Source organism: Procambarus clarkii, chromosome 6 (assembly GCF_040958095.1).
Source record: "Procambarus clarkii isolate CNS0578487 chromosome 6, FALCON_Pclarkii_2.0, whole genome shotgun sequence".
NCBI classification, from domain to species: domain Eukaryota; kingdom Metazoa; phylum Arthropoda; class Malacostraca; order Decapoda; family Cambaridae; genus Procambarus; species Procambarus clarkii.
Genome location: NC_091155.1, coordinates 28777288 through 28792882, shown reverse-complemented (window position 1 = coordinate 28792882; position 15595 = coordinate 28777288). Strand labels below are relative to the sequence as shown.

The 15595-nt window shown below is 41.8% G+C and overlaps 1 protein-coding gene across 1 annotated transcript in view; it reads left to right on the top strand.

The window, feature by feature from the left end:
* LOC123750303 (tubulin polymerization-promoting protein ringmaker) overlaps positions 1-15330 on the top strand; it is a 25386-nt gene extending 10056 nt beyond the window's left edge. Inside the window, exons 3-6 of the mRNA XM_069307643.1 lie at positions 6090-6252; positions 8006-8186; positions 8690-8819; positions 11856-15330. Of these exons, the coding sequence (XP_069163744.1) occupies positions 6090-6252; positions 8006-8186; positions 8690-8819; positions 11856-12038 (657 nt within the window). The 3' untranslated portion in view covers positions 12039-15330. The remainder of the gene's footprint in view (positions 1-6089; positions 6253-8005; positions 8187-8689; positions 8820-11855) is intronic.
* The last annotated feature ends 265 nt before the right edge of the window (positions 15331-15595 follow it).

Sequence of the window (15595 nt, the reverse complement as noted above, 5' to 3'; positions counted from 1 at the left end):
TTGTTTCTCGCCGGCGCCCGGAATCGAACCCGGGACCACAGGATCACGCGTCCAGCGTGCTGTCCGTTCAGCCACCGGCCCCTGTAATATATATATATATTATATATGCACACACACACATATATATATATATATACATATATATATACATATATATATATATATATATATATATATATATATATATATATATATATATATATATATATATATATATATACAACTTTAGAACACTTTCCCACCAGGAGACTCGAACCCTAGCCAGCACAGAAGCCTTCCAGCAACTGGCATAACAGGTACGCCTTAACCCGCTCCACCACCCGCTCAGACCCTTAAAAGAGATGGTAATTTCGGAGTATTTAAATACACCAAAGATCACCACCTCCCAAGAGCACTAGAGCAAGTGAGGGGTCATTTAGACGTTAATTTCATCAAGTCCCTGTTAATAATTTCATCAAGTCCCTGGTGGCATATATATATATGTTTAATTATTTGTTCAAGGATAATGGCCAGATGTTTAGGGCTAGCTTCATCAAACTTTGCAGGAGGAATGGCCTGGGGTACGGGAAGGACATAAGCCGATCCCGACAAGCCTAAAATAAATGCTTTAAGAAATATTTGTATTAACAGAGACCCCCAAAGCGATTTTCATGGCGTCAAGTGTGAAATACTTTCTGCATTCCCTTATATTTTTTAATCCTTCGTAATAACATATTTTTAATACATTTTAGTCTGTCTACAGTCTGGACAGGATGGTCCAGACTGTGGGATGGTCTCATTTGACCATCTCATTTGATGGTCAAATGATGGTCTCATTTGACTGGCAAGCACCATGTTACTGCCTTCATCCATCATTCCTTCCTTCATTCACCCTTCATTCACTATATTCCTGCTTCCTCCTCCTCATATTCTCCCCTCACAACGCTCCGTCTGCACTATTCTTGGCTCTCCCTCAGCCAATTAACCTCTAAAGAGCATAATTACGACCAAGGAGTTATTTGTTACGTGACGACTTGCTAGTGAGCCGTGATGGTTAATGTAACGCCAGTTGTAACGGGCGGTGATGGTTAATGTAACGCCAGTAGTAACGGGCGGTGGTGGTTAATGTAACAACAGTAGTAACGGGTGGTGGTGGTTAATGTAACAACAGTAGTAACGGGTGGTGGTGGTTAATGTAACAACAGTAGTAACGGGTGGTGGTGGTTAATGTAACAACAGTAGTAACGGGCGGTGGTGGTTAATGTAACAACAGTAGTAACGGGCGGTGATGGTTAATGTAACAACAGTAGTAACGGGTGGTGGTGGTAAATGTAACGCCAGTAGTAACGGGCGGTGGTGGTTAATGTAACAACAGTAGTAACGGGTGGCGGTGGTTAATGTAACAACAGTAGTAACGGGTGGTGGTGGTTAATGTAACGCCAGTAGTAACGGGCGGTGGTGGTTAATGTAACGCCAGTAGTAACGGGTGGCGGTGGTTAATGTAACAACAGTAGTAACGGGCGGTGGTGGTTAATATAACGCCAGTAGTAACGGGCGGTGGTGGTTAATGTAACACCAGTAGTAACGGGTGGTGGTGGTTAATGAAACAACAGTAGTACCCTTGATCACAACAAGGACACTGGGTCACAACAAGGACACTGGGTCACAACAAGGACACTGGGTCACAACAAGGACACTGGGTCACAACAAGGGCACTGGGTCACAACAAGGGCACTGGATCACAACAAGGACACTGTGTCACAACAAGGACACCGGGTCACAACAAGGACACTGGGTCACAACAAGGACACTGGGTCACAACAAGGGCACTGGGTCACAACAAGGGCACTGGATCACAACAAGGACACTGTGTCACAACAAGGACACTGGGTCACAACAAGGACACTGGGTCACAACAAGGACACTGGGTCACAACAAGGACACTGGGTCACAACAAGGACACTGGGCCACAACAATGACACTGGGTCACAACAAGGACACTGGGTCACAACAAGGACACTGGGTCACAACAAGGACACTGGGTCACAACAAGGACACTGGGCCACAACAAGGACACTGGGCCACAACAAGGACACTGGATCACAACAAGGACACTGGGCCACAACAAGAACACTGGGTCACAACAAGGACACTGGGTCACAACAAGGACACTGGGTCACAACAAGGACACTGGGCCACAACAAGAACACTGGGCCACAACAAGAACACTGGATCACAACAAGGACACTGGGTCACAACAAGGACACTGGGTCACAACAAGGACACTGGGTCACAACAAGGACACTGGGTCACAACAAGGACACTGGGCCACAACAAGGACACTGTCACAACAAGGACCCTGGGCCACAACAAGGACACTGGGTCACAACAAGGACACTGGGTCACAACAAGGACACTGGGTCACAACAAGGACACTGGGTCACAACAAGGACACTGGGTCACAACAAGGACACTGGGCCACAACAAGGACACTGGGCCACAACAAGGACACTGTCACAACAAGGACCCTGGGCCACAACAAGAACACTGGGTCACAACAAGGACACTGTGTCACAACAAGGACACTGGGCCACAACAAGGACACTGTCACAACAAGGACACTGGGCCACAACAAGAACACTGGGTCACAACAAGGACACTGTGTCACAACAAGGACACTGGGTCACAACAAGGACACTGGGTCACAACAAGGACACTGGGTCACAACAAGGACACTGGGTCACAACAAGGACACTGGGCCACAACAAGGACACTGTCACAACAAGGACACTGGGCCACAACAAGAACACTGGGTCACAACAAGGACACTGTGTCACAACAAGGACACTGGGTCACAACAAGAAGGGCCCCCGTGGCATCTGGTTCCTCTCCTTGACCTTTGTGTGGGCGACACGAGGTGTCTAACCTTTGGAAATTTACAACAGAGAATTTTTGGAATCGCTTTATTTGCTCAGCGAGGCTATTTTTTGCTAGATGATGAGATGATGACTTGATTATTATCTGGATTAGGGGAAAGAAACGGAGAGAGAGAGAGAGAGAGAGAGAGAGAGAGAGAGAGAGAGAGAGAGAGAGAGAGAGAGAGAGAGAGAGAGAGAGAGAGAGGAGAGAGAGAGAGAGAGAGAGAGAATATTATGGATATATTAAAAACAAAACTAAATGTGCAGAATGTGTGTGTTGTAACTTGTATTGATGACTGGTCACGGACCTAATATACAGGTTTCGTTTTATTGGTTCAAGCCGCACCTCTGTGGCTTGTAGTCTTCACCTGAGACCCGTTGACCACAGCTAAATTAATTCCGTCTTGCAAGGAGAGATACCAGATTAGACATTAAGATATACATTTAGATTGATCGAAGGGCAATGCAATCTTGATACAAACAAATACTTTTGATGCTACTCAGTAAAACAACTGGTAAGATTGGTTTTAATATTACACATAATTGTTTTCTTTTTCAATTTTGCTTCACGATACCAAATATGTTTTATCTAGTCAATGGATAACTGTAAGCTGTAAATGTCTTGCCGGGGCAGGTAATTGTCAGTAATACTGTACAATTGTTTAACAAAATTGAACAAAAAGTTTCCTTTAAATCCGTGATATGTATTGTGTCAACTTCCTTAAGACCTTAAGCCCAGCCAAACTAGCTGGGAAGAAGTACATCAGTACTTCGGTCCTGATGTACCGCAGTACATCATCCCGCTGTAAGTTAACAAGTCCTTAATTAAGCGAGTCCTGTTAAGCCAGTCCTGTTAAACGAGTCCAACACACTTAAGCGAGTGTGTCGCTGTAACCAGTAGCACCTGTAACAGGAATATTGACCACACTGCAGTGATATAATTAATATTAATAATTACTATCGACCACCAATAAGTGGTCCTTTGTGAACCAATATTGCTCGCACTCTGTATGATAAGTTGTTTAATGTAACTAAACTAATCTCATCATAATGAAGTGTTGATTTGAATGTGGGACGCCTGCATCTTCGCCTCGAGTAAACTTCCATTTCACTAATGACTGGCGTCGTCCAGTAGTCCTGCAGAGACGTAGATGTTGGTGTCGTCCAGTAGTCCTGCAGAGACGTAGATGTTGGTGTCGTCCAGTAGTCCTGCAGAGACGTAGATGTTGGTGTCGTCCAGTAGTCCTGCAGAGAGGAAGATGTTGGTGTCGTTGTATATCATGAACCTCTACAGCCACTCGACTAAGGGTGTACTTTCACCCGTCACCTTTACTCCTTGTTCCTGGCAAGAGTATCTCTCCTCACCTCCCCGATGTTAGCGTCTCTTTCACCTTCTTACATCACTCAACGATCACTGAAACCCTCGCCACTACCTTCATCACCCCTACACAATGGTGGTGGGGAATTGGGGTGACACAGCTGCCGTTGGTGTTAATTGAAGCACTCGAAATGGTGGTGGTGGTTGTGGTGGTGGAGGTGACAGTGGTGGGGTGTTGGTGACAGTGGTGGGGTGGTAGTATAGTGCCATAGTTATATATTAATGTGGCAGTGCAGCACCGTAGAGTTATTCATATTATCCCACACCTGCACTTGACCCATGCATTCGCTTAGCCACTGAGAGATCAAGTAGAAGGACACACTCAATTCACATATTAATAATAATAATAATCAGTCCAATCCTTTCGCTGCTCGTTGGAAACAGGAATCCATCAGCCTTATCTGCTTGGATATATTCGTATTTTATGATGGAAAGCTTTCTGGCATTAGCTGGGTGTATCCCTCACTCCATAGACTCCTGGAGGGCACGCCCCTCTCCGTCCCTCATTATCCCGAGGATCTCATCTCTATTGACCTAAACGTATCCCGAGCCTAGCCTAACTTAAACTTAGCCTAACTTAAATATCCAAAACTTGATTCTAGCAGCTTTGCGTATATAAGGTGAATGGAAAAAATCCAGTTTATTGTTTTGTTCACTATTAATAGGACCTCTCTTGCTGCTTTCACCATCTCTACTACAGAAGCTGCTGCTGTTTCTGTTGTTCCTGCTGTTGCTAGTACTACTGTTGTTGCTGCTGCTGCTGTTACTGTTCCTGCTGCTATTGTAGCACTTCTGCTGCTGCTGTTCCTGCTCCTATTGTAGCACATCTGCTGCTGCTGTTACTACTGCTATTTCAAATACAACAACTGCCTCCATTTCTGTTGTATATTAGTATACTGTTTTTCTAGATAAACCTATATAAATATTGCAAACCTCAAATTTGAAACTAATAATCATATTCTGAGTGAAAGGGGGATGGTAAGATGTAAGGGCATGAGTAAGCTGGTGATGAAGCTGGAGAGCCTTGAGTCACAGCACTGGCTGCCACCCTCGCCTGACTCACCCTGAGTCATCTCCATCACGCTGGCTCCTGCCACATCTTCTCATTTCACACCGAAATTGATCTTTGCTAAAGATGAACCTTACGTTTTAGCCGTTCTATATTATTAGATAAATCCATAAATAATATATAGACCAACAACATATTTATACATATATATATACATATATAAATATTCACACTTTAGAGGATAAATACATAATTGTGAAAGCGTGGCAGCGGCCAGCAGGGGAACAAATACCTCCAGCCTCCCTGGAATCCGCCAATCTTCCCGCCTGAAGTCTGCAGGAACATCGACCTTCCGCAACTCCGCGCCACTCTGACCCGCCGCACTGCAACGTACAAGAATATTGCGGTCCGTAGCGCTCAACTTTTCGTATATAATAATCTCCTGAGGTCCGAGGTGATCGAATTATTGTATAAGTGTGAGACGTTAAGCGAGACGTGTAAGTATTAAGCGCCGTGTGAGACTTGAGGGCCTTGGGGTCGTTGGGCGCTTGTGGTCGGAGTTTTCAAGTACCTCCATTTCGTAAACAGAACGGTAGCAAAATATAGTGAACATACATTTTTGTTTTAACAAAGAGCTTTTCCGTATTGAAATTCCGTATTAAAAATATAGATAATCAGTAATATAATGAACATAGTGTGGTAGAATGCTAATTATCGATAATGCTTTGTCTGTTGAATGTCGCTTCGGTCCTGCAAGTTTTCCATTCATATATTGCTTCTCTATATCGACATTTTATCTCCGCAGATGTCTGACCAGGAGGCCCAGAAGGAGGTGAAAGAGGAAGTGAAGGAGAGAAAGGAGAGCGAGGAAACTGAAGAGAAGAAGGAAAGAGAAGAAAACAGCAGAGCCTCGACAGGCACAAGTACTCCCGAGCCCAAAGCCCAGGAGAACGGAGAGGAGACGCCCGGTACGTCCTGCTGGGGTGTCTTGAGGGCAGTGAAGGTGGATGAGTAAGTGACTCATAGCCACAGGCTGAGGTAAAGGCGGATGAGTGACTCATAGCCACAGGCTGGGGTAAAGGCGGATGAGTAAGTGACTCATAGCCACAGGCTGAGGTAAAGGCGGATGAGGAAGTGACTCATAGCCACAGGCTGAGGTAAAGGCGGATGAGTAAGTGACTCATAGCCACAGGCTGGGGTAAAGGCGGATGAGGAAGTGACTCATAGCCACAGGCTGAGGTAAAGGCGGATGAGTAAGTGACTCATAGCCACAGGCTGAGGTAAAGGCAGATGAGTGACTCATAGCCACAGGCTGAGGTAAAGGCGGATGAGTAAGTGACTCATAACCACAGACTGAGGTAAAGGCGCATGAGTAAGTGACTCATAGCCACAGGCTGAGGTAAAGGCGGATGAGTAAGTGACTCATAACCACAGACTGAGGTAAAGGCGCATGAGTAAGTGACTCATAGCCACAGGCTGAGGTAAAGGCGGATGAGTAAGTGACTCATAACCACAGACTGAGGTAAAGGCGCATGAGTAAGTGACTCATAGCCACAGGCTGAGGTAAAGGCGCATGAGTAAGTGACTCATAGCCACAGGCTGAGGTAAAGGCGGATGAGTAAGTGACTCATAACCACAGACTGAGGTAAAGGCGCATGAGTAAGTGACTCATAGCCACAGGCTGAGGTAAAGGCGCATGAGTAAGTGACTCATAGCCACAGGCTGAGGTAAAGGCGGATGAGGAAGTGACTCAATACTCCTTGGCCGTGTTGTTAAATGCTATTGTCTATTTAGTTTGATGGATGTAGCCTAAGTTGTCTTAGGCTCAAATCCCTGGCTATTGTTTTTATTTATTTAATAAAATACAATATAAATCATATATGCATAACTTTTACAAGGCAGTACTACATTACATATACAGTAGTATAATTCTCAGTAAACAAGTGTTTCATTATCACAGAATATGAATTTGCAACTTGTTGTACTCTCTGTTAATGGGGATGTTTATATATATATATATATATATATATATATATATATATATATATATATATATATATATATATATATATATTATATATATATATATATATATATTATATATATATATATATATATATATATATATATATATATATATATATATATTATATATATATATATATATATATATATATATATATATATATATATATATATATATATATATATATATATTATATATATATAGATATATGGCAACAGGAGTCATGATACGATGGTGTATGGAAGAAGACATGAGAGGAAATGACTAATTCTCCCTCTTAGTTCCAAAACGTGAAGGAAACCATTGAATCATTGAATAAACTGATCCCAGCACTCTCACAAGTCACCAAGATGTATAGTTCTTCCAGCCAAATTAACAACAGCCGCTAAATTACTGTATAATTCTATCAGATTGATTTGGATAGTTAATAATTCCCGCAGTACTTAAATCTATTACACATGGTTACTGGGTCAGCAGGATAACCATTCAATTAGTCTAGGTGATACATCCACCACCTATAGTTTTGGTGAGTAGGGGAGCTGCCTCTTATGTTTGAGTACCATTCCCTCACCCCCGTCCTTGTTATCCCAGCTCATATCCTGCCCTCATATCCCAGATCCTATCCTGCCCTCATATCCCAGCTCCTATCCTGCCCTCACATGCCTCACAAGTGGAATAACGAGCATATCTCACAGGTACGCCCAAGGCCCTCACTCTACGGGAGCAGTTTAGGAACTTCAGCAAGTTCGGGGACACGAAGAGTGATGGGAAGATGATCACACTGTCGCAGGCGGACAAGTGGTTCAAGCAAGCCAAGGTCATCGACGGCAAGACCATCACCACCACCGACACAGCCATCACATTCAACAGGTTCAAGTAAGCCTACAAAAGTTTTCTTATTTATTTTTTAGTTTTGATCATTTATTATGTAGCCTATCCCGTGGGTGGTAATGGGAGAGGCTACAGAGGTATATAAATTGGCTCTGGAATTGAGCCCCAATTAAAATCATTTGGCTAAGCAATTTACAGTTTTGTCAGGCTTCATCGTTCGGGAATTCTAACACAGATTTCCAAAATATTTGCGACTGATATATTAATGTAATAATTTTAAACAACAGGATGATGTATTCATAGGATTATATATTACTGATCTTAGTTGACATTGTAATATAAATAATCAGTAGCCCTATGATGTGATATGAAAGTAATAACTTACACCATGTTATATACAGCTCTCGGGTACTTATATTCTGTTTGCTGAAATTTTGGCGAGTAAATCAAACATTGCCTCAGTTCTACAGATCGCTGCATAACACGTTGTTTTATGAACTGTTTCTTATCTTCATTAAATATTTTAATATGTATAATCTCTTTCTCAGGACAAAGAAGATTTCCTTCGCAGACTTTGAGAAGTACTTGGACGAGATTGCTAAGTCCAAGAAATTGGAGGGAAAGGATATTAAAACAAAGTTGAAGGAGTGTGGAGCGCCTGGAACATCAGGCACTACGGTACGTGTGTGTGTGTGTGTGTGTGTGTGTGTGTGTGTGTGTGTGTGTGTGTGTGTGTGTGTGTGTGTGTGTGTGTGTGTGTGTGTGTGTGTGTGTGTGTGTTTACTAGTTGTGTTTTTGCGGGGGTTGAGCTTTGCTCTTTCGGCCCGCCTCTCAACTGTCAATCAACTGTTTACTAACTACTTTTTTTTTTTTTTTTTTTTTCTCCACACCACACACACACACACACCCCAGGAAGCAGCCCGTGACAGCTGACTAACTCCCAGGTACCTATTTACTGCTAGGTAACAGGGGCACTTAGGGTGAAAGAAACTTTGCCCATTTGTTTCTGCCTCGTGCGGGAATCGAACCCGCGCCACAGAATTACGAGTCCTGCGCGCTATCCACCAGGCTACGAGGCCCCACATGTGTGTGTGTGTGTGTGTGTGTGTGTGTGTGTGTGTGTGTGTGTGTGTGTGTGTGTGTGTGTGTGTGTGTGTGTGTGTGTGTGTGTGTGTTTACCATTTAGGTACATGTGTGTATTTACTATTTGTATTTACTGTTTGTGTCTGCAGAATCGAGCTGTTAGTTCTTGGACCCAATTTTTAGTTCTGGACTCAATCCCTTGGGTCCAAAGGAGGGGACCTCCCCTCTTCTCCTCCCTTGGACCCAATCTAATTTTCCTCTATTATGTCTACCAAATATATTTCTCTTTAAAACACGCACTCACGCATGCGCGCACTCACATCCCCAGGAAGCACCCCGTAGCAGTTGTCTAACTCCCAGGTACCTATTTACTGCTAGGTGAACAGGAGCATAGGGGTGAAAGAAACTCTGCCCATTTGTTTCTGCCTCGGCCGGAAATCGAACCCGGCCCCTTAGAACTACGCGATCTCAGAGCGCTGTCCACTTAGCCGCGAGGCCCCCAGCATATGTGTGTGTGTGTGCTTGCGGGTGTTGAGCTCTGGCTCTTTGGTCCTGCCTCTCAACGGTCAATCAACTAATTTTTTATTTATTTTTTATTTGTGTGTGTGTGTGTGTGTGTGTGTGTGTGTGTGTGTGTGTGTGTGTGTTTTCGACTAATATTTCTCACTAATTATGTCTACAGGATCGTACGTCAGCGTTTGAGCCTTGAATTTTCAGCTGTGGGTCATCTCTGGCGCTTGACCCACTAGATTGTTATCAGGTCTACATTTATATCTATGCATAGTATTAGCCTCGATTACCTCCGTAACTAAATAATTTCATGTATTCACTTCTCTTAGGCTAATGTAATATTTCTTTCCATTTCGTTGAGTCATGTGTATTTCTAATCGTTCATCGTTGACCTCTCGTTCTACATCTGTTGTATGTGTTTCCCCTTGTCTACAATGTCGCGATCATGTCTCCTCTTTATCGTACATTTCCTGCCCCTTATGTAATATTTAAAGATCCAGCTCGATTAGTGTTTCCACATACATCAATCATGTCTCCTCTGGAGCCAATCTTTTTTATCTTACTCTTACTTTTATTAAACTTATGTTGCTGCTTCTCACTCCAACACTTTAACCTGTCTTGTGAATATTTTAGTCTTCCTTTGAGTCTATTCTGTTTAATCTTTCGATATCTGCAAACTTTGACATGCAACTATTCCAAACATTATATCGTTGACACAGATCAAGCATAACATCAGTTATTCCCCTACATAACTGCAATTCTATATTAAGAAGAGAGAATGTCTCTTTGTCCAGTGTTGGAAATCAGATACTTGGGGCTAGTCTCACCAAACTTTGCAAGAAGAATCGTTTGGCAAATGGGACGGACATTGGCTGGTCAGGGGTCGTCACAAGAGGGAACATCATGCCAGGGTTTCAACTATCTGACCCCCACGACGAATTTATCATTGCCAGCCAGAGAAAAGTTGGAGGGGAATGAGATTTCTCCATCCCCCCCCCCCCCGAAAGATGGCGGGGGTGGGGGGGGGGCCAGATGGAGAGGGTGGGAGACTGGGAATTAGAGGTGAGAGGAGATAAAGTTGTAAAGAGGATATGGAAAGAGACATGAGAGAGGGAGAAGGTGAGGAAGGGGGAAGGGAGATCCAGGCCAGAGTCGGGTACACCCCTACCCACCTAGCATGACTACATAGTACTCAAAAGGGATAAGAGGACAAGGAGCCGAGATATGAGGACGCACTCAAGGAACGGTGCTCAACCACTTAGACAATCGGAGAACAAACCCCGACCCTGCAAAAAAGCGAGGCTATTGCTGTACCAACGAACACAAGTGGCTGGGCACACGCCTCCAAGTACAGTACCATCTTATTTTTGTGCAATCTCATTTCTGTGGGCTAATGTCCTTTCCTCATTCCCTATGTTCTCTTGCCTTTATTTTCGATTCTTCAGTTACCTTTTATATGTGTACACTGCGTACAATAACACGAAGGTTACTTTTTCGATAGTTTTAAACGATGTCTTCCACAGCACCCCAAGGCCTTGTGAAAGTTGTCCAACACTCATGGGAGGCTGAAGTATCCTGCTCAATACTCGTGTTGCCTTGGGTCATGTACACGTTACTCCACATGTTTTCTCTTATCATCATTATGTCGAAGACTTTTATGTGTTATCGGACGAGTTTTTTTTGCAACTGGTTTGCTGCAGCAATTTTAGCTGTTAGTGTTCCGGGGAGGTCACTTTTGTCTATGTAGAATATTTAGATAGTCATTCCTTAATTCTTGATGAATGTAGAATTCCAGAAATCTTGAAGCGGAGTGCATGAAATAGCACTCTGGAGAAATAGAGCATGAAGAACTCTGAAGTAGTCAAGGCAGCATTTCAGAGTCCAGACGAGTACGGGTGACACCCGAGACGTGAGTGGAAGTTGGTGTCGTTTATGAAGAATCCATTAGGGGTATTAATCTTCAGTGTGTCTAGTGGTTCACCGAAGACCGAGTCTGTGTGGCCTCAGTGTTTCACTAATTTATTTCTCGTGCTCAGTAAATGTTCCATATAATTTAATATTATTATGTTTGACGTATGTAAATTATAAAAATGGTAATGACGGTGATTTTTCTTAAACCAGAATGTAGTGAAGAGCAGTGCCGTGGACCGCCTCACAGACACCAAGAAGTTCACTGGCTCTCACAAACTGCGCTTCGACTCAGCCGGGCGAGGGAAGGGGATATCTGGCCGCAAAGACACCCCAGACACTTCTGGCTACGTGGCTGGCTACAAGAATAAGAACACCTACGACAAGAGCCATTAAAAAATGTATCACAACTTCTATCAAAAGCATTACAACATGGGCTGCTAAAATATCTTGGGTCGGAAGTTCTGGAAGGGCCAGGATTCACCAAACATTTTTCGTTTCCACTTACGAAGCCTCAACATCTTTCCTTAATCAAAGCGGTTTAACGATATTAACCTTAACAATAATAACCTTGCTTCAAGAATCCTCGCTGCCTTTCGAAGGTCGTAAATTGTTTAATTATACAGACTAAGTCGTCATGATCGAAGAAAGATGAACAGGTTTCTTAAGCGTACACTTAAATGCTTAGGGAATTCTAACCTGCAAATGGACAGGATCTTCCTTATACCTGTAATGCAACACCAGCCACTGTTTTTCTCCTCTAAGAACAACGTTTCATTTATATTTTTTCCAACACCGTCTTAAAACACAAGAAAACACACTGGTTTGTGAACTCTATATATTAGTGTGACCAGTGTGTGTTCTGGCTCGTGTTCTGTGTAGTGTGGACGCCACATTAATCGGTTCTTGTACTTTATGTATATATTTAAAACAATAAATTCAGCAAATTATAATGCATTAAACTAGGTTTCTTGGTCAATTTATCAGCATTGTAAGAAAAATATTTTCCATAAGCAATTAATAATATATTAGTGAAAATTATCTGTTTGGCTAGAAAAATTCCCATAATGAGCCGTAAGGCAGTGGATGATTGTTATTTTTAAATTTTCCCTCGATTTTAGATTATAACAAGAAATATTAGAACTATTCATAACAAATTATGTTCTTTCAAAATACGTTTGTAGTGTTATTTGGTCAATTACCTTCGTTCTAAATATCGATACAATTTGGATTACATTAATATATATATGTTTGATTAAAGCGTCTTGAATTTTAAATTAACAAAAAACATCTATCAAGATTAATATTATTATATTTTTATTATCATATCAGGGTGTAACGGGTACAAAATCACACTATGTGTTATGTTTAGCTATGTATGAAGGGCGTGTCACAGTTCCCAAATATATTGTGAGGCGTTGTGCAGCTGGACTAGGCTGGTGGGCGAGATGCTTAGGCAGTGAGCGAAGCCTCACTGATTAGTCTCCTGGAGAGACAGCTACACATGTGAACGCAGGTGATGTGTTGCATATGTGTAAACTTGTGACTGACCGTTGTTGCACGTGTAAACCAGTGACTAGACTAGACTGATGGCTCAGGTCTGCATCATGAGTGTGTTTAAAAGCTCACGCGGTATGGTGAGTGTGCCCTTCTCCTGCTAGTAGCTCTGTGGGATTTCAAACAACATTTGCCATTACAAGGTGCCTATATGTCATTTTTCAAAGATTTTCATAAGCATTAGTTTAGTGCATGGATATGCTGTATTTCATAGTACTTAACTCCCCACCCCCACTCCCGTTACACTGTCACATTCGTATAAATTAAACAGTATTTTGCAATACAGTATAGAGCTAAGTTAATTCAAAATCCCACATCGTTACATAATATTGAGTGCGCCGTGTACATTTTGTCGCACATTGCCTTCATGAACTCCTAGCTTCAAAACTGAAAAAGAAAGAATTATTTCTGTTCTCTATCAGCCATTAAGCTTGTGTGTGCGTGTGGATATTACATTCTGTAATTGTACTGTAGTTTTGAAACTGTGTTATTAAATTAAGTGTTCGAGCGACCTAGATTTGTAAGGCTAATAAAGTCCTAGTATCTAATTTTCTTTTACCAATTGTAAGTGTATATGTCTCAGATCATGAACAATATTAGTCAAAGCAATCACTATTTTTTTTCAATAAGTATTTTACCGTGATGACAAATATTTAAATACAGGATTTTTGTCACATAAGCCTTATGTACATGACTTAATATGCGTACCACATTATCCTCGTCGGAAAAATCAATAACGCAATAGGGACTTTGAAAATGCCCTGAAAAGTAATTTATGTCTAAATGTAATACTTTGGGCACTGCCCGGTACTGCTGTTCCACCTTACAAGCTTCAAGTGTCAAATATTGACCACCACAAACTCAAGTACAAGAACACCTGCTACTCTCCCCCTCCTGACACGGCAATGGCTACTAACCCCACCCACGTCACATATGGTCCAAGAAGTTGCAATGCCTTGGGAAGTCACAAACCGATTTTCTATTGGTTATAGAATTTCACTTAATTTTAACCATGTGTTTTTGCTTTTACAGGACCATTTCGGCACGGTGAAGTGACCAGTTATAAATAATAATAATAATTATATAGCGCAGAACATAGGCTACTGAAGCTATACTGTAGTTATACTGGCAGCGTCACTGCCACTGATCATGCTTAGCTTTGCATGAGATCACTTGATAATCCACCTGCTTGGAACTCCTAGTATATACCGCACAAGTCTAGGAAGGATAGTAATGAATGATGGTCGAGTTTCTTGGTTAGGCCGTGTGGGAGCGTGATTTCCATCATTCATTGGCCGCTCTAGTAACATTAACTTAACAGGAAAAAAGAGTAATAACATCAATGAAATTGTTAATGATAATGAACAATGCAAACAGAAATGAAATACATAACATATCGTTTAGCGTTGTTAAGGAGAGAGAAATGGCGATAGTGAGTCAGCCGGCCGCACTCTACTAAACAAAAGCTATCCTAACTAAATCTAACTTATCCTAATAGAGTGCATGAGCACAGAAAAAAATGGTATATAGCGAAGAAAACCTGTCTAGTTTGTATACGTCTACCTCAGTAGCCGTTTACTTAAAAGATATATAAAAATAATATAGTAAATGGCATCAGACTGACAAAGGCACAAATAAATCAGACAACCTCAGCTGGGACAGCCTAGCACACAATAAACCATTCCAGCATGTCCAAAACTACTGTATGTCATCCCAGTCCTGGTATTGTTTACTAGACGTGTTAAAATGAATAGGAAAACACAAAGATTGTGATATATATTTGATCTCATGACATTTACTGCATTTGAAACTATAGCTCTAATATATATATTAGTCATTAACTGAGCCCAGTGTTGGTCAGTTATAACGCGATAGCTTCTGATTTCCCAGGGCAACGGGTTGTCAATATTTTTACTTGCTGAGCTGATTATAATATTGTGTGTGGTAGAGGTGTAGGCTGGCGTGATCTCCACCACAGCCGTTATGTATGATATTTTTGCACTCGGTCATCACTGCCAGCTGTTTGTTTAGTCAGGTAATATTTTCAATGTAAAACCTGTTGAAAATTTGGATTACATGAATATAAGTGTAGCCAATAATGGACGTGTAATAAAAATTGTAATCTCAACAAGTTGATTTCATATCCATTTTTCCTCGAATGCCACATTATATTTAAACTAAGAATACAGATAACTATAGACAGCTCCTTTTTGTGTCAAACTTAACTTATTCATTAATAAGTCTAACTTTCGCTTGAAGCAATTCCGGTAATTTATTCTATAAGTCAACAACCCTATTCCCCAAACCAATATGTATCCAGGTCTTTTCTGAATCTGAAATTTTCCAATTATTATACATTGTTGCGTGTTCCATTCATCTTCGTTACCTAACACCTT